At 52.8% G+C, this 17167-nt stretch overlaps 6 protein-coding genes across 6 annotated transcripts; 4 read left to right on the top strand and 2 right to left on the bottom strand.

Moving 5' to 3' along the window:
- Positions 1 to 2185: 2185 nt before the first annotated feature.
- Positions 2186 to 3433, top strand: CTAM01_08069 (uncharacterized protein; the record flags this gene model as incomplete). Its single annotated transcript, XM_060524090.1, has 1 exon — positions 2186 to 3433. The coding sequence occupies one exon, from the start codon at positions 2186 to 2188 to the stop codon at positions 3431 to 3433; it is 1248 nt and encodes a 415-aa protein (XP_060381256.1).
- A 1092-nt stretch (positions 3434 to 4525) lies between these two features.
- On the top strand, positions 4526 to 6512 carry CTAM01_08068 (benzoate 4-monooxygenase cytochrome P450; the record flags this gene model as incomplete). Its single annotated transcript, XM_060524089.1, has 5 exons — positions 4526 to 5156; positions 5232 to 5655; positions 5759 to 6054; positions 6152 to 6253; positions 6322 to 6512. The coding sequence occupies 5 exons, from the start codon at positions 4526 to 4528 to the stop codon at positions 6510 to 6512; spliced, it is 1644 nt and encodes a 547-aa protein (XP_060381255.1).
- A 365-nt stretch (positions 6513 to 6877) lies between these two features.
- Positions 6878 to 8315, bottom strand: CTAM01_08067 (2OG-Fe(II)oxygenase superfamily protein; the record flags this gene model as incomplete). The annotated part of the gene is made up of 4 exons (XM_060524088.1): positions 6878 to 7477; positions 7571 to 7748; positions 7851 to 7876; positions 8070 to 8315. The coding sequence occupies 4 exons, from the start codon at positions 8313 to 8315 to the stop codon at positions 6878 to 6880; spliced, it is 1050 nt and encodes a 349-aa protein (XP_060381254.1).
- A 3078-nt stretch (positions 8316 to 11393) lies between these two features.
- CTAM01_08066 (NCS1 nucleoside transporter) lies at positions 11394 to 13097 on the top strand (the record flags this gene model as incomplete). The annotated part of the gene is made up of 1 exon (XM_060524087.1): positions 11394 to 13097. The coding sequence occupies one exon, from the start codon at positions 11394 to 11396 to the stop codon at positions 13095 to 13097; it is 1704 nt and encodes a 567-aa protein (XP_060381253.1).
- Positions 13098 to 14154: 1057 nt separating this feature from the next.
- On the top strand, positions 14155 to 14949 carry CTAM01_08065 (Asp/Glu/Hydantoin racemase; the record flags this gene model as incomplete). The annotated part of the gene is made up of 1 exon (XM_060524086.1): positions 14155 to 14949. The coding sequence occupies one exon, from the start codon at positions 14155 to 14157 to the stop codon at positions 14947 to 14949; it is 795 nt and encodes a 264-aa protein (XP_060381252.1).
- A 99-nt stretch (positions 14950 to 15048) lies between these two features.
- CTAM01_08064 (uncharacterized protein) lies at positions 15049 to 17167 on the bottom strand (the record flags this gene model as incomplete). Its single annotated transcript, XM_060524085.1, has 5 exons — positions 15049 to 15442; positions 15499 to 15590; positions 15640 to 15765; positions 15820 to 16678; positions 16755 to 17167. 5 exons carry the CDS (start codon positions 17165 to 17167, stop codon positions 15049 to 15051), a joined length of 1884 nt encoding a protein of 627 aa, XP_060381251.1.

Below are 17167 nucleotides of genomic sequence, written 5' to 3'. Positions count from 1 at the left end.
CCACCGACCAACAGCCTCAGTTACCTAGGCCACAAAACCCTCCATCCAAGGACCTCTATGTTTAAGCTTTCAGTGTTCTAAGAATCATGCTCCATATCGATGAATGCGTTTTGGATCGACCAACACAGACTATAAGTAGACCTGGGCGTTGATCTGTAGTTTCCGAGCCCCTCATAGCCTCAGTTATGTACTCTCATGTATTTGCTCGTCGCAATTTTGGACCCGCGCATGACTAGATGTTTCTCGTGATGCGCGACTGCGTCCTTCACACGTATGGTTCGTGCCTCTGCTCCTGCTACGGCAATGATATACACACCCACAGCTGCTGTGGGTGGCTCTGCGCCTGCTTCCGCAAACTTGGCCATGAGTATCTCACTCGTCTACTTTACTCATGTGTGTGCTTTTCGTCGAATGGCCTGGTTGCACCGGAGTCTTCGTCGTCGTGGGCGATACATCTTACTTCAGACCCAGATATGAAATGATTGCTCGTCGAAAAGCTCCGCTGAGATGAGCGGGTCTTGTAAGTTATTGAGTTGGAACCATGGGAGCAAAGGGCCAGGGGTACGCCATCGACTCAGACTTGAGGATAGAGCTACCAAGTATTCCCAGTCCAAGTTTCTTACTTGCTAGTCGTGAGTATTAGAGTGATACGGAACCATGTTTTCATACGACGCTTAGTAGCAATCGAGCCCATGAGTTGGTGAGGCTTAGAGGGAGGGCCTTTAATAACCTACCGGTACGCCTACACTTCTTATTCAGTACGTCTCGACAGATAATTTTTCTCTACATACCGGCTACAAGCTGAATATCTCGGCCTCAGCTAGCTGTTGATGGTGGAGTAGGTGGACCTAGAATTCCTTTGGTTGCGGCACGGCCATCTACGACGGTTAGGCAGCAGCATTACCGAAATTTTCACTCTAGCATCGAAACGGGATACCCCTATGTTGAGCTGGCTGCCTCCGAGAATGATACATGTAATCCAGGACTCAAAGTTCTTTACCTCTATTACTTGCCTTTCAAAGACAAGATGCAATGTTAACAATGGACCGAAGGCATGTTCGTGGACATCACTCGGGCAATGCGCTTAGACCCCTGAATGCGGGTGAGGTTATGTTGTGGGTTGTGAAAAGTCCGCCGAGTATCAATGTTCGCTCCATGCAGCTTGAAAACGCAGGATCTTATCTTATGGATCCCCTGAGTCAAGGTTAGCCATATGTAGCCGTTTACTGGGTAGGATGCTCTTTGCTGCAGGTAGTGCAAGGCGCTTTTTGACCCTTTCTACCTTTGGGACACTCTAGGGCACCCCCATGCTGGACCACACAAGCGACCTAGAAAGCCTTGGAGAGATGACGGTGATGCTCTACATTTTAAGAAAATCGGCATTTGATCGAACCCATTGAGTGACTACTTGGGGGTTCTTCTACCTTAAAGTAACGAAGTCTGGGTGCTTGGCTGCCTGCTTCATCGTGTAATACCAGCTTCCGAGGATGTACTAACTTTGGTTGCCATGTCCACTATGTAAGGTTCTGGCAATACAAGTTGGTAATAGCTTCCTGTTCATCTCAATATTCATGCGACGCGTCATCGCTCAAATGCACTTTCCTGGTGCCTGGAATCGTCTTCCGGCGGCGTCTTGGCGACGCCCAGTTCCCAAGATCATCATCCCGAATCCAACTGCAGACAACTTATCCGCAGCAAGATGGAATTAAGTGCAAATATCATGAATGGCAATACGAGAAAGTGGGCGAGTTCCAGCAGCACAGCCTCTGTGTAGTCCAAAAAGGGAACTGAGACACCATGGATGCCATACCTGAGAGATAGCCAGCAAGCTTCGGAGCTTGATAGCCCAATGAAGAGGTTACTGATAGGTACTCACAGGAGTGATGCGGAGTATATGGTCTATCTCCATTGGCATTTGCCCAAGCTCGCGCACTTTTCTTTGGTCACAAGTGGCAATTACCCCTAAAGCATGCATCTAAGTCATTGAGCAGATTGCCTCCCCGTTGTGATGAAGACTCAAGAGGTGATCCACGTACCAAGGGAGGCTTCGGGAGCAGCAGTCAGGAGTCCTCGAGCAATAATGAAAACAAGGTATAAATCCATGGAAGCATCCCACCATATATCAGCCAGATTCATCAATGCCACAATACAATCAATCTCAGTGTCGATCTCTTAAGACGTTATCATGTTCTCACTCAATCTCGAAAGCTCGCATTTAGGCTCCGACCTGCCACTGCGGATAACGCTTTGCCTTCTTCACTTCGTCTTTGGATCCATCTTCTTTGATATCATACACTGGATTGCCCACCGGTCCTACAGATCTCGCTTCCGAATACTACGACTACTTGCCAAGGCTCACTCAATCCACCATCAATACTTTGACCGTAATCTGAGATTCAACGAGCGATTCCGTCATCGAAATATTGTCTGGCATCTATCACTTGAGGTGTCGTGTCAGATGATTGGCAGCACAATGAGCTGGCTTCTCGGCCCTTTGTTCGTGCGCAAGGCTTCACTTTCCCAGTTCCATGACCTGATCATCATACTCTCAGTCCAAGCTGGTAGAGCAGCCGTAGTGGCATGGAACTCTGGGAACGATTCAAACCATATTCCTTACCCGCGGCTTCCGAAAGACCCTTCCACCTTCTTTGTTGGGCCTGAGTACCATGCCCTTCACCACATCGAACCTCTTGCCTACTTTGGGTCAATGGTGCGCCTGCTCGACTGGTTCCTCGGTACCGGGGTCTCACTCAGGGGCCGGCGCGTAACCATGACGGGGTCCAGGGGAGCCCTCGGCCAGGCCCTAACGAAGCAGCTTCACCTTCAAGGTGTTCGATGCATTCATACCCCCAGATTTGGAGTCGACTGGACGTACGGCGACTATTCCTACTTTGAGTCTATCCTTGCAAACACCGATATACTCATTCTCGCCCATGGATCCAAGAACGACGACAATGCCCACAAGGCAAATTGCGAGTCCCATGTTGCTATCATAGAACTGTTTAAGAAATTTTGCGAGCGGCGAAAACTTGGATTACTGCCAGAAGTTTGGTACATTGGTAGCGAGGCCGAATTTCATGGGGCATGGACGAAAGACATGGAGGGCTACACACAATCGAAACGCGCATTCGTACCGCACGCCCAAATATACTATGGAGACGAGTTCTTCAATTATCGACACATAGTTCCGGCAGCGTTTACTTCAAGAATGGGACGCGGCTTCATGTCTGCTGATTCGGTCGCCAAAGTGGCTCTGTGGTGGATTTGTACAGGCGCACGTTACGTTCCAGTTACATACACCGGGTTCGCATATCTCAATTTCTTCAGGTTCAGACTGGGAGGCCTCGCTATCGGTTCGCCAAAGGGCACATATCGAGGAGCTTCTGAGATATTGCGCATCATTGATGGAGGACGGGCCAAACTCTGGCCTTGACAAGAGCCATCCAAGAAAACATACATGTAGAGACTCCACTCTGTATTTGTATTAGTTCTGTAAAGCCTCGGCACATTTTTCAAGACAAAATTCATCTTCAATCTCCCAACATCTCCCTTTTCAATCATCCTAGATTTCCGGATGACTTTCGTAGCTTGAACCCACATCTCAGAAGCCAAGATGTCAGTTGCGGGTCGTGGGCAACCAACGTTTACGTCTAGTATCCACACGAGGGCTTCAACCACCCACCTCGAGCCCACATCATCGTCTCGTCGCCGCAGCAGCCTCAAGGAAGCAATTCCAGTTTGATTGGTCTATTAGTCTAGTTGGTTAGGACGTCGGATTCTGATTCACAATTGAAAATCAGTTCCTTCCGTAAGCCCAGGTTCGAATCCTGGATGGACCTTTACATTTTGCCATTCATGATAGAAGTGTATTGAGGCGTCAGGTTATTCAAGTTTTGACTCTAAGATCGTATTTCAGGACGAGTGTTTGGCAGCCTACGAGCGTCTCAAGGCTGGAATCCTCTAAATCCTTTGTTCTCGCCTAAATACGATTATCTGGCGGAGATGATGTTCACTTGCACTATAATTACCATGGTGTTGAAACTCTCATCTAAGTTTAACAGCCGCAGTTGCCCCGGAGCTCCGACCCCCCGATTAGCAGGTCGGCATGCGGATTTCCGTTACGTATGACGCACAAAGAACGGGAGCCGTATTCGGACTGGGTACTCCAGACGAAACAGAGCACCCTAACTACGAGCCTCAGTTGAGACTTCTATGTGACAGGTTGATGCTACTATATGAGATGGGTTTTTTTTTTTTTTTTTTTTTTTCGAATCCCGCGGCTTTAGTCGAACTAGTCATATGCCGGCAGGTTTTGAGTTTACTCGAGGATGGGGAAGTACGGCGGGAAGCACGGCACCTGCTAGGTTAAGGTTACTGATGCTATCAACTTCAGGCGAATCTCGCAATGTTTTATGAACCAAGGTAAGCCGCGGTCAACTCACAACTTGAACGTATCTCGGAGCCTCCAGCAGGTACCTCTGGCCAAGATCAACATACATAGCAGACTAATCGAAGTTCTTGCACAATGCACGCAATCGATGTTCTTCAGTCTCTAGAAGCCTGCGGGCTCTCCTTTCTCGTCGGAATCATCCTCCATGTCTCCGTCTTCCGGTCCGGTGAATGGGATCTCTCGGCACAACGCATCATCACGAACTTCACACTCGCCTATGCAGCAACCGTCGGGGTCACCATGGCGTTGCCGTCCTTGATCCCCATGGTTTCTAGAACCTCATTGGAAGCGACCAGCTTGGCCCAAGTCTCCAAAGTTAGTGCTATACTCTTGTCTTCACTTACGGCAGGCATCTACACGAGCATGTTAGTATACCGAGGCCTATTCCACCGCCTGCGTGAATTTCCCGGCCCCTTTCTTGCCAAGTTCACAAATCTCTACGTCACGTTCAAGATCTGGAACCGGATGCACCTCCATGAGGACGTGCGAAAGCTACACCAGAAGTACGGCGATGTGGTGAGGATTGGCCCGACCGAACTCTCGATCAACAAGCCCGGCGCCATCGACGCCGTCTTCCTGGACACGGATTGTATGAAAGGACCATGGTATAATCTGCTTCATCCCATGGTCTCAATGCAAATGGTTCGCGATAAAGAGGCGCATTCTAGACGACGAAAAGCGTGGGAACATGGCTTCACCTCGAAATGTAAGTCATTATGGAGACGTTGACAGAAGTGACCGATATCAATGCTAGCAGAGACTGATGAACGGCACCACGCAGCACTTCGCGATTACGAGCCCCGCGTCCTCAAATACACCGACCGACTCCTCGCCGGCATCGAAGCCAGCGCAGGCTCCAAGTTCAACGTATCCCTGTGGTTCAACTTTTACAGCTTTGATGTCATGGGCGAGTTCTCCTTGGGCCATGGGTTCCGCATGCTTGAAGATGGCGTCGCGCACTTTTACATGAACTCGCTGCACGATGAGACCAAGGCCGTCGGGCGCTTTACGCACGCCATGTGGGCTCTGCCGCTGTATCGCAAGATGGCCATTTGGAATACCGGCGTCAAGAAGTTCAAGACGTGGATCTCTGGCCAGGTGCAACAGCGGATCCAGAATAAGCCCGAGAGCCCCGATATATTTACGTGGGTGTTGGAGGATTACGAAGCTAAGAAGGAACGCTCCGCCCAAGATATGCTTAATTTGTACGGAGACTGTATCTTAATTACAGTTGCTGGAAGGTAATGCTCTCGCAGTGATCCCATTTTCTCGGGCCACGGATTATTGACTCGCCTTGATGGTATTTAGCGACACTGTGGCAGCTGTCCTGTCATGCCTGTTCATGGAGCTGGCTCGGCATCCGAAAGAGTACCGGAAGCTGCAAGACGAAGTCGATGAGTACTTCAGAGGACATGACAAGCCTGGACATGCCGCCCTTTCAAAGCTACGATATCTTCAAGCCTGCATCGATGAATCATTACGTCTGCATCCACCTGTGCCATCGGGTGTCCAGCGAATGACGCCGCCAGAGGGTCTTCAAGTAGACGACGTCTGGCTTCCTGGAGACACCATTGTCTTTGTGCCCTCGTATACACAATACAGAGGTGAGTCACTCTCAAAAGTTGAGCAGCAAAAGTTGCAATTTGATTTGTCTCGGAGCACGGACGTGGATGGGTTACTGATAAACTTGCCAAATGATAGACGCCAGGTTCTTTGAAAGACCAGACGACTTCATCCCAGAACGATGGATCGACCAGCCAGAGTTCATCAAGAACGCCTCAGTCTACGTGCCATTCTCGACAGGTGAGTTTCTGACTGCCTCTTTCCCATCGAGTGAGCTAAACGGCGACCTTGCTAACTTCACTCTCAAGGACACGACGTATGCATTGGGAAACAGCTCGGCCTCCTAGAGACGCGATTTGTGACCAGCGCCATCGTGCATAAGTACAACTTGCGATATGCACAGGGGCAGACAGGGGAGATGTTCCTGGAGGGCAACAAGGACACGGGTACGCTGACCGTTGCTCCGCTCAATGTGGTATTCTCGCCGAGGAAAGCGTAAGCGTGGGGGTGGGTTCGGCAAAGTTGTCTCATCTCCCGTCTTTATATGCAGCTTGCAGAGATTTCCCGGTCCGGGGAGGTTGGTTGTCAACTTGTCAGGGTCTCAACACTGCACAGGGCATGCCACTGTTGGTTGCATGGGTGCATGATTAATGGGATGTAGTATGTAGAGTGTACTATTGTTCTCGTATATGTTCCTTGGCGTAGGTACCTACACCTACCAGTGCTACCTGTGTGCAGATATTTGCAGACTCAACTGCGAGCGTGAGGTTCAAACTTGGAATATTATGATGTGTCGAAAGAGAAATGCTCGCTGTCATGCCGTGCTTACCAACATCGCTGATGATTCCGAGAGAAAAATGCGCATTAAGCCTTGCCGTACGTCGCTCGTATCCGTCGCTCCAAATGCTCCCGACTGGTAACAGGCTCGGCACTTTCGTACCCCTTTCTTCTCAAAACCTCCAAAAACTCGGCACCTGCACCGCCGCCACCGCTATCCCCTCGGTCCTCCTTGATGGGTGCCAACACGACGTGGCGATCAGGCTGTATGAACACGGGTATACTTAACCTCGCGACATTCTCGCTCGCGGACCTGGGAAAGGCGACCCTGTGCACCGTAGACCGCAGCCTCCCTGCGGTCCAGAACTCCAGGGCGTCGCCTATGTTGACGACAATGGCATTGGGGATGCAGGGGACGTCAGCCCACGCGGAGGGCTTGTTTCCTCCTCCTCCTCCTCGCAGGACCTGAAGGCCGCCCTGGTCCGAGGGCTGGCGGAAAAGCAGGGTAAGTGAGCCGTAATCGGAGTGGGCGCCCGCTCGGATATCTTCCGAGTTAGAGGTTGGGGCGTCGTCTTGAGGCGAGGAGGTGGTGGTGGATGATGAGACCTCGGATACCGGGGGATAGTTTATGAGACGCATACGACAACATTCGCCAGTATGAGCCTTTGATAGAAAATCTCTTGGCATCTGAAGTGAAGAGTTTAGTTATACCCAGCCCCTCATTTTGATGGCTCCTTCGCAGTAGGATGTCATATAAAACACTTAGATGGCAGCACTCACACCTAATCCAACTGCAAGTCCTTCCAAAAGAGTCTTTGCGAGGTTGTCGCAACCCGCAAAGAAGGCCGACATTGTCTCTCGGCGGGACTCCAACTCGGTTGGAAGCAGCTGCGTCGTTTTACCGGGGTCTGATAGGTAAAAGGACTCTTTAACGTCGCCTGGCCCTGCTCCCGAAAGCCTGTTCCACCCCACAAACATCAACATCTAAGCGTGATCTCACTGTTTCTTTACGAAAGGGGAAACACCATAAGCATGGTAGATGGGGCTGAGCACAACATACGTTTCTTCTCTCATACCGGTGTAACCCTAAGCGAGATCAAACCACGCAGTCAGCACCGCAAAAGATTAATCGCCGATCATATTCGTCCAACAACATGTACATAAATCCATCCTGTTTCTACGCCCTCTCGTTCCCGGTTGCTGAAAGAGAGAGAAAGAGAGACGGGCAAGAGACAGGACTATTCAGGCGAGGTGCAGAATACAAAACAGGAAAACTCACCAGGTCGCCGCTGCCGTTGGCGTACACCAACTTCTCTTCAAGGGGTGAGCTGAAGAAGCTCTTGGCAAGAGCAAACATGTCGGCTGCGACGTCGTCGCGCAGCTCGTGGCCAACAACGTAAAAGAAACCGGGATCCTTGCCGACGCGCATGAGGTCGGCCGCAAGGTCCTCGACCGAGTCGAAGGACCGCAAGTCAACAACTGGTAGCGCCGCCTCCGACTCCGCCGCCGCTGCGGCCACGGTCATGGTTGGCTCGTTGGTTTTCGGCGCACCGCGCAGACGCGCAAACTGGGGTTTGCAAGACGGGGGGTGTTGGACAATGGTATTCTTGTAACACCCTTCTCGCTCTAGAACAAACATAAAGATTACGCAGGGGATGCAGATGTGGACAGTGGACTTTTAGTACAAGCAGGAAGCGTCTGTGGTTTCTGATAATATCGCGCGTAATATGCCTTTGAGAATTTTCGTCCGATCCGAGTTGCGCGCCCGACAGGAGGCAATGAAGCGCGGGTATTAAAGTATGCAGGATGAAATGAATGATGTATGCGGCATGGACGAACGCCACTTTCACAGCAGATAGTGATAAAAAATGTCCAAGCTCCTCGAGTTAAGTAACAACTCTTGGTTGCGCATTTTCCCTTTCTCTCTAGCAGAACGAACCCCTCTTCCGACGGACCGACCTCGAGATAACCTCGTGGGGAATTGGGGGTTCCGCGGTCTCGGAGGCGGTTAAAGCTGTAGAATCAGAAGAAACAGCGGCAGATTCTCCATCTCAGAGCCCGCTCATTTTGCCTTTTTGTCACTCTTTTTGCCCGTCTTGAGAGGAGCCCCGCCGCGGGAAACACACGTGGGCTTGCTGGGTCTCGGGGTCCTCGAGGCGTTCGACGGGCCAAAGAGAAGGGGAGAGTGACCGCCCGTACAGACGCCAGACGCAACCCTAAACTGGGTTAATTCCTCTCTTTTGGAGAATGGACGGCGGGGCCGGGGGTTCAAGGCCGCGGTTGACGATCGATATGTGTGACGAAGAAGCGGCAGTGCCCGCGCGTGTGGCCCCATGACCGGTCCAGTTTCCCATGCAGAAAAAGGCTCCGCAGAGAACGACGAAACATACTGTGGAGATAAGCGCAATCGTGATCTCGATTCTTGACTGAAGCCGTCAAAAGTCATGTCTCAAATGAGGGGTCTAAAGGTGATGGAACGGGCGATGGTGTTGCTCGAGCCAATCGCGATTCGTTACCATTTCCCGAGCCACATAAATTTTGCGGCCGAGACAGCGAGACAGTGGCTGTTGAGCTGTTGAGCTGTAGAATGCCAGAGTGCCAGAATGTGACGGTTCCCTCGACTTTCCAGTTTACTGCGATGTACGGGATACATACCATGAGGGAGAGGAAGTCTGATTGGTATCTGTACGGAAACGATATCTGGCGATGTGCTTGAGGCAACGCCGCAACGGTGTAGGAACACGCAATGCTGCCTACTTCTCCGTAGACTTACATGGTCGAAATCTGAGAGGGAATCAGGTTGATGACCCTGTCTTGAATGTCTCATATGATAGGCCTGCGTCGGTCCGCTCTGCTCCAACACGCCAAGCGAAATTGAAGAGCAAACAAAATCCCATTCCGCCTAGCCCATCCAGATCCAACACGTAATAATCCTGCTTTCGTACCCACAACGTAAGCAGGAGGAAAGAAAAGAGAAAAACACCCCCGGCGTGAACTAGAACCCGAAAAGACCCTTACACCAATTCTCTTTTCCCCTCCCTACCGAGAGCCTGGTCCGCGCCCCCTTCTGCCCTGGGCTCTATCCACATTCCCACACTTTTGGGGCCAGGGATCATCGTCACCGCTGCAGGTTCTGCATGGCAGTGGAGGGGCGGGCACGTCGTGGATCGTGAAATTGACCGCGCATCCCACGAGGGGAAGAGTCCGAAAGGGACGGCGGGAGGGGGTCATGTAGTTTGAGTCTAGGTTCTCTTCCAACTGCATGATATCAAACGCGATATTTGTCGTAAACCTGGAAGTTCAGCTTACGAAGTATTACATGGCGTCCCTCTAGCTTCTACAAACCTTGCCTCTAGAGTCCTTTTCCCCCCTCCCAAGGTCCCCAACCCCCAACCATATCCTCCCTTTTCGCCATGGATGTTCCCATAGCCTCCGTCACCTTTCAAGTCCCGCTATTCGTAGACCGAGGTGCTGATATCTTGTTTCAAACGACTGGAGCAAACCCGGCCGCCCATCTGGAATATTGCGCTGGGATGGTTGAAACCCCCTGAAGTGGTATCATCGGTGAAAGCTGACCCTGCACTTGGTCAGCCAGGGCTTCGCAGGCGCACCCTCCATCATGTATGGCAATCCATACACAGTAAGGTAAGACCACTTCCCTCTTGCTCTTTTCTTTTTCCTCTCCTGTCAGCCTGTCGGTGGCCCGTTGGGCAAGTCGCTAACCACGCCTCTGGGATTTCTGTCTCGCCCGCTTGCTCAACCCTTTGCCCGGGACAGGTTCCGCGTCCAGCATCCAGCTCCTCCAGACCCAGACTCCCGGTACTATCAAGTTCCGTACGTAGGCATTGAACATGAAATGGAAACCCTCGAGAGACACATATATCAGCCGTGAAGGACAACCCAAGTCCCGACCACACTGTGTCTCTACACATTGCCCTGCCTCCTCCTTTCATTCCAAGTCCCCCTCATAGCCTCCAACTTTTTAACCTTTTGCCCGTTACGCATTGCACGTAACTGAACACCCCACGATCTGTGCGACGTAACTAAGCTTTCCGTACGAAACTTTGACAAGCTAGACGCTAAAAAATCGAACCAAACAAAAAGAAAAAGGCCCGCCTCAAAATCGTCCGGTCCGCTTACGGTCTGGCCTAGCGCCCTCCCCGTCTCCCCTTTCTAGATCTCTCCCGCACCGCCTCACTCCTAAGTAAGGTCCGTCTCATATCTTCATTGAAAGAGGCCGTTCTCACTCAGGAACCCTACCTACTGTACTGGCCCCCATCCCATCCCGTTTCTTCCTGAGCGGGCCCCTTCCCCCATCTTCCCGCCCTCCACATTCACCCGCCTCTTGGTCCCCGTCCTCTTGCCAAACGGGCGGGCATACACACCGCAGTAGTTCGCAGAGCCGGCGTCGCGGCGTACATCACGCATTCCTCAAGTGAATACCACCAACACCTCACAACAACCCGCTTCCTCAGCGGTACATCCCAGCAGTGAGAAGTTGGAACTAGACAGGGAACTAGCAACAAGAATCTGTTGTGATCATCGACGGTGTCCCACGGTGCCCTTCTCCGGCCAAACCCCCACCGGCGCCAAAACAGCCAAGATGACGACCGCAACGGCCCTCCTCCGCCGCGTCCAAGTCCCCCGCGAGACGGACGTGGCAACGACAGCCTACATGAACCGCGACACCCGGCCCCTCCCACCCTCCCGCCGCACCTACGGGCCCTGGCAATTCGTCGGCCTCTGGGTCGTCACCGGCTCCTTCAACATCGGCGGCTGGACGACGGGCTCCTCCCTCATCGCCCTCGGCCTCAACGTCTGGCAGGCCATGTTGACCGTCATCATCGGCCACTGCCTCGTCGGCCTCATCTGCGTCCTCGCCGGCGGACCGGGCGCGAAATGGCATATCGGCTTCTCCATCCTGCAAAAGGCCTCCTGGGGCATGCGCGGCGCTCTCTTCCCGCTCGTCCAGCGCATCGTATTATCGTTTATATGGTACTCTACACAAGTCTACTGGGGCGGACAATGCGTACGCACCTTCATCGCCTCCATGGCCCCGTCCTTCAACAACCTCGACACACCCCTCGCCAACGGCACAATGACGGTGGCAGACTTCATCGGCTTCATCATCTTCTCCCTCCTCTGCCTGCCCCTGATCTACATCCGCCCAGAACGCTACCACATCCCCTTCGCCGTCGCCGCCTGCACCGTCATCCCCACCGTCTTCGTCCTCTTAATCTGGTGCCTCGCCACAGCCCGCGGCGCCGGCCCCATGCTCTACGACATCACCTCCACCGCCGGCGTCAAGCAAGCAACGGGCTCCCACCTGGGCTGGATGCTCGCCCTCGGCATCTGCACAAACATCGGCGGCATCAGCACTCACATCTTCTCCCAGTCCGACTTCACGCGCTTCGCCCGCCGGCCCCGTGACCAGCTCGCCTCCCAGCTCGTCTTCGTACCTGTCAACACCATCCTCGTCGCCTTCGTCGGCATCGTCTGCACCTCGTGCGCCGCCCAGCTCTTCCCCAAGACGCAGGGCACGCTCGTATGGGAACCCTACCGCTTCCTCGACGCCCTTCAAGCCCACTACGACAACAGCGCGGGAGCCCGCGCCGCCGTCTTCTTCGCGGCCCTCGCCTTCATCTTTGCCCAGTTCGGCATCGCCGTCGCGGAGAACGCACTCTCCAACGGCATCGACCTCTCCGCGCTGCTGCCGCGCTACTTTAACCTCCGCCGCGGCGGGTACCTCACCGCAGCCGTGGCCTTTATCATGCAGCCATGGCAGCTCCTCAACGGCGCAAGCAAGTTCCTCACGGTGATGGGCGGCTACGGCGTCTTCCTGGGTTCTATGACGGGTGTCATGTTTGCGGACTACTACCTCGTTCGCGCGCGGCGGCTGAAGCTGACAGACCTGTACGAGGCGAGCAGCCGGAGCGTGTACTGGTACCGCGGGGGCGTCAACTGGCGCGCCGGCGTGTCGTGGACGGTGGGCACGTTCTCCCTGCTGCCCGGGTTTGTGCAGCGAGTGCAGGATCCGACGGTCGAAAAGGCGGGGTGGTCGCACCTGTACTACCTCGCTTGGCCGTTGGGTTGTACCCTTGCCGTGGTATCGTATTGCCTACTGCATGCTGCGTTCCCGATTCGGGACCCTCATGCGGTTGACGACGCGGACTATTTTGGTACGTTTGGGCCGGCGGAGAGGCCGGTGCTGGACGGGGAGCAGCTTCCGTCGTCGTCTTCCAAGGCGTCTGATAGAGATGATTCGACTAGCAAGATTCGTGAGGAGCCCGACGAGAAGAGGGTGTGAAGGCGGATAGGTTTTTGAAGGACGTGTGTTATGATCTCGAGCCAGCTCTTGTCGTTTTCCTTGTTATAGCGCGCGGGATACCTTTTGTTGTGCATGCGGTTTCTGCCCGAATAGAATATACCATAATGGCTCTAATGACTTGCCATCAATTCTCAGTTCAAGTGTGAGTGAGGTGAGATGTGACGTGTCGGAAGAGGCGATGAAGCGGCAGCCTGCCGTCGACCCAATGTGTATGTTCCACTCGACCCATCATGAGTACATAACTCTAAGAAGGACCTGTTTTTCGTGCTAAATGTGACGGTTCATCTGCAAGCCTTCCTAGCGTTGCTGGTATTGGTTGCAACTCACACTGCAAAGGTGCATATTTCACACCACCAGGATGATAAGAAGTGAATATTTTCAAGAGAATGGGGTGGGTGGCCATCATGCACACTTATTGGATTCAAACCACCACTCAATCAATACCCTGGTTTCTACCTTCAAGCCCTAGTAAGCTCATCAATCCACACATTGCGCCAGTTCATCATCTCGCCTCGTGAATCGTGACATCCCCCTCCTCCACCATCCCGCGCCATCATCCACCTCAAAGAACCTTAAAGGACCTTCCCCTGCTCAACTCCATTCATGTAGATAGCGCAAAAGAGGGCAAAATGACCCAAAAGGGCCAACTGGATTCAAATGGGTCCCACATCGTACGAGCCCTGCATGGAAGATCGTCCCCAAGTGCCGATGCGGGAGACAACAAGAAGCAAAAGACGCGGTGTTCCACCGCACAAAGGCGGGGTTGCGGGCGGATGAGCTGCTGAATCCATAGATGAACCGATTCGGAACCCAGCGAATGCGACCAGGGCACTTGGCCGCCTGTGCGCTTCAATTCCTGAAAACGGCATGTCAATAGAAATGAAAGCTGTCTATTGAGTGTCAATAACGTCAAAGGTCAGGTTGATAAAAGGCAAAATTCATCCCGTTTATGCGCGTCGGGTCGACATACTAATACCTAAATCCACCAATATCCCGACCCTTGCCTCCTCTTTGTTCTCTCAAACGGACAAGCATCATGGCGCCGGCAATTGACCAGCCCGTGAGACTCCTATGCATCATCCCTATATCAACAACAGGCATGACAGACGACCTCGCACGTGTATATCACTCCACGGCAACCTTCCAAATTACCTTTGTGGACGGCCGCGACCTCGATGACTGCCCTCCGTGCATCGAGAACCACGCGCAGGCCATATCTTCAACCAACGCAGTTCTCCCCCGTGCAATAGAGTACATCTCCACCCACAGCCCGCATGCCGTCCTCGTCTGCTGCTTCTCAGACCACCCGCTAGTATACGCACTGGAGGAGCGCTACGGTGACGAGGTTCCCGTCACCGGAATATTCCAAGCCGCGTTACAGGAAGCCACAGCAAGTGGAGGCAAGTTCGGCATTGTTACAACATCGACCTCATGGGAACAGCCGTTGAAAGACTCTGTTGACGACCTCGGTTTCGGGACGTATTCCACTGGCGTCGCAGCGACTGGCTTGAGCCCACTTGAACTGGAGAGCTTGGATCGGGATTTCGTGATCGATCGCATTGCTACATCTTCGAAGCCTTTGATTGATAACGGTGCCGAAAGCATTATCCTCGGCTGTGCGGGTATGGCGGTATTGGAAGACAATATACTCTCGGCTCTTCCACCTTCGATCAAGACGATTGATGGTGTTCGTTCAGGGATGACGATCTTGTCGCGGCGGGTTGAGGAGACGGCTTTAACCAAACCAGTGCTTTCTCTTCTCGACGATACCAAGACTAAGATTGCGGTAAGCAGCACGGAATTGATGAGGGACAGGCAGCAGATATTGTGACGTAGAAAGGGCCCGATGTGTAAGACGGGGGCTAGTAGCCACTTTAAATGATGTCGATATATTGATATGATGATAGGTCTGGCAGGAATTAACGCAAAATCAAGTCGTCCCCCAGCTCTCAATTGCGCCGGCCCAATCAATCTCCGCCCCGTCATTGAAGGCATTGTTCCACATGTTGCCGATAAAATCTGCTTGAAAATTGTAAAAGGAAGTATTTGGTAACGCATATTGCTCGAGAAACCCTGGGTGCTGCTGCTGTGGTGGCGGCTGGGGCATCAAGTCCATGACCCGTGGGTCATTCGTTATCTCGGGCTGATGGTGCATGACCGGCGCTACCGATACTGCCGGTACTGCTGTCACTGTTGGTATTGCCTGGCTCTGTCGAAGAAGTATCTCTTCTAGTTTGTGAATATACTGAAAGATTCGTGCGCCTGCTTGGCTTGCTGAAGGAAGAGACGGTGCGAGGCTCTGAAGAAATGTGGCCATGGAAGTCCTGACCAGTCAGCATACCTTAGATATAGGACAAGGGGTATGCAGGCTCCAACGTACATGACTTCGCGAAGTTTGTAGTACTGCCAGTCGACCAATTGGCGGGCAATGAAGCTACTAAGCAAGTGGGCGACTCCTGCCAACTCTTGCAGCTGCGTAGCAATATCAGCACAGCATCGGTCAAGTAAGAGAGGAGCATACCATGGGATATCCGATTGCCCGCAAGTACTCCACCGGCACCAGAGTAATCTCTTGTATTAGTTCAAGCGCAGCGCCACAAGCATCTTCAAATTTGTTGTGGCATGCGAATGCCGCCATCCGGAGTAGCTTCGAGTTGATGTTAGCCATAGGACCATTTGCTATGCAAAGATCCGAACCCACCTGAAAGGTACAAGCGATATTGGCCACTTGAAATCCACATAGGTTTGCCTCCACGTCTTTGGACGCCGTATAAGCGCTGGTGGCATATAGAGGAAGATTGCTCTTCTTTCCAAGAACCAGTTGCAACATGTCGTCGATGTTTGGCATAAGTGGTTCGTATTGAATTGGACCTCTGTCGAGCGTCTTTAGTCGATCTTTGCGCATTCGGACAATGACATGTTCCAGAACGCGATACAGGTCGGTGATGTAGTTCCAGCCGGTGAGCCAGCTGCCATGGCTGAATCGGGTCTTCTCGGTCTGCCCTGACGCATCTATAATTCCGGCTAGGCCGTTGACCTGCTGCGGATATGCAACAGCGCATTGTAGTTCGGGGCACCGGACCACATGGCCGTCGATCAGCGCTGCATGGACTTCTAGGCGGTACATTGACCAGAAGAACTGCCGCCTTACATGCTTCTCCGGATATGTAAGATTCGAGGGCCAGCGCGCTTCAAAATGGAAGTTGTGCTGAGCTACTAATGTGTGATAACGGCCCATACACTCATGGAATAGAGGGTCGTCCTTGAGCTGTGTGGCGGCCAGGGATAAAGTGCCAAGAACCTGTAAATATTCAAAGGCTTCGGAACTGCGGATGTCGCGATTTCTCTCCGGAATCGCCCTTTCTGCATCCTGCATATAGGCCTCGTGATACTCAGGGAGAAGAGGAGTGGGCGTATCCGGGTTGAATAAGGCGCCATCTCTGACGTGACACGAACTCAATGCGCATATGGCCATTAGCCGGGCGAAAGAAGCCCTGCTAGATGACAGGCTGGTTGCCTCCCATTCCTTGTGTAAGGACACCTCGTCGAAAAATGGAAATCTTCAGCCAATGTTAGCTTATTCATTGTAGCACAATAGATGCAGACCAAATAGGGACGATGGTGGGATGAACGCACACTGGGTATACAGTGTCAAAAAAGATGACGATGAGTCGATAAATGAGCCCCCTGCTCCCGTGGCGGCTCTCGTCGTAGAACCACCTATCGCCATCGGCATCGTCAAAGGATTGGGATTTGTTATTATTATTCACTGAAGACGACGGCGACGTCTTTGATTTGACGCCTCGCTTGGCTGCAACACGGTTCCATGTGCAGGTCGCGCCGTGTTCGATGCAGGTCAGACAACTTGGCGTGCCACCAGGACTGGCGACGGAGGCGACCCCGCCTCCGTCGGGCACGGGCTTGCATTTCCGTCCTCGGCGATGGCAGAAATCGCAGGCCTTTGTGATGCGACGACGCTTGATGCTGGGCTCGCTGTGCCGTCTGCTATCACCGTTTAGCAGATCGTCGTCTTCCTGTTTCTGGCCCAT

Source organism: Colletotrichum tamarilloi, assembly GCF_030869305.1.
Source record: "Colletotrichum tamarilloi strain Tom-12 chromosome Unknown Scaffold_27.1, whole genome shotgun sequence".
Taxonomy (NCBI): domain Eukaryota; kingdom Fungi; phylum Ascomycota; class Sordariomycetes; order Glomerellales; family Glomerellaceae; genus Colletotrichum; species Colletotrichum tamarilloi.
Note: the sequence above shows the minus strand (reverse complement) of the source record. Positions and strands in the feature narration are given on the sequence as shown.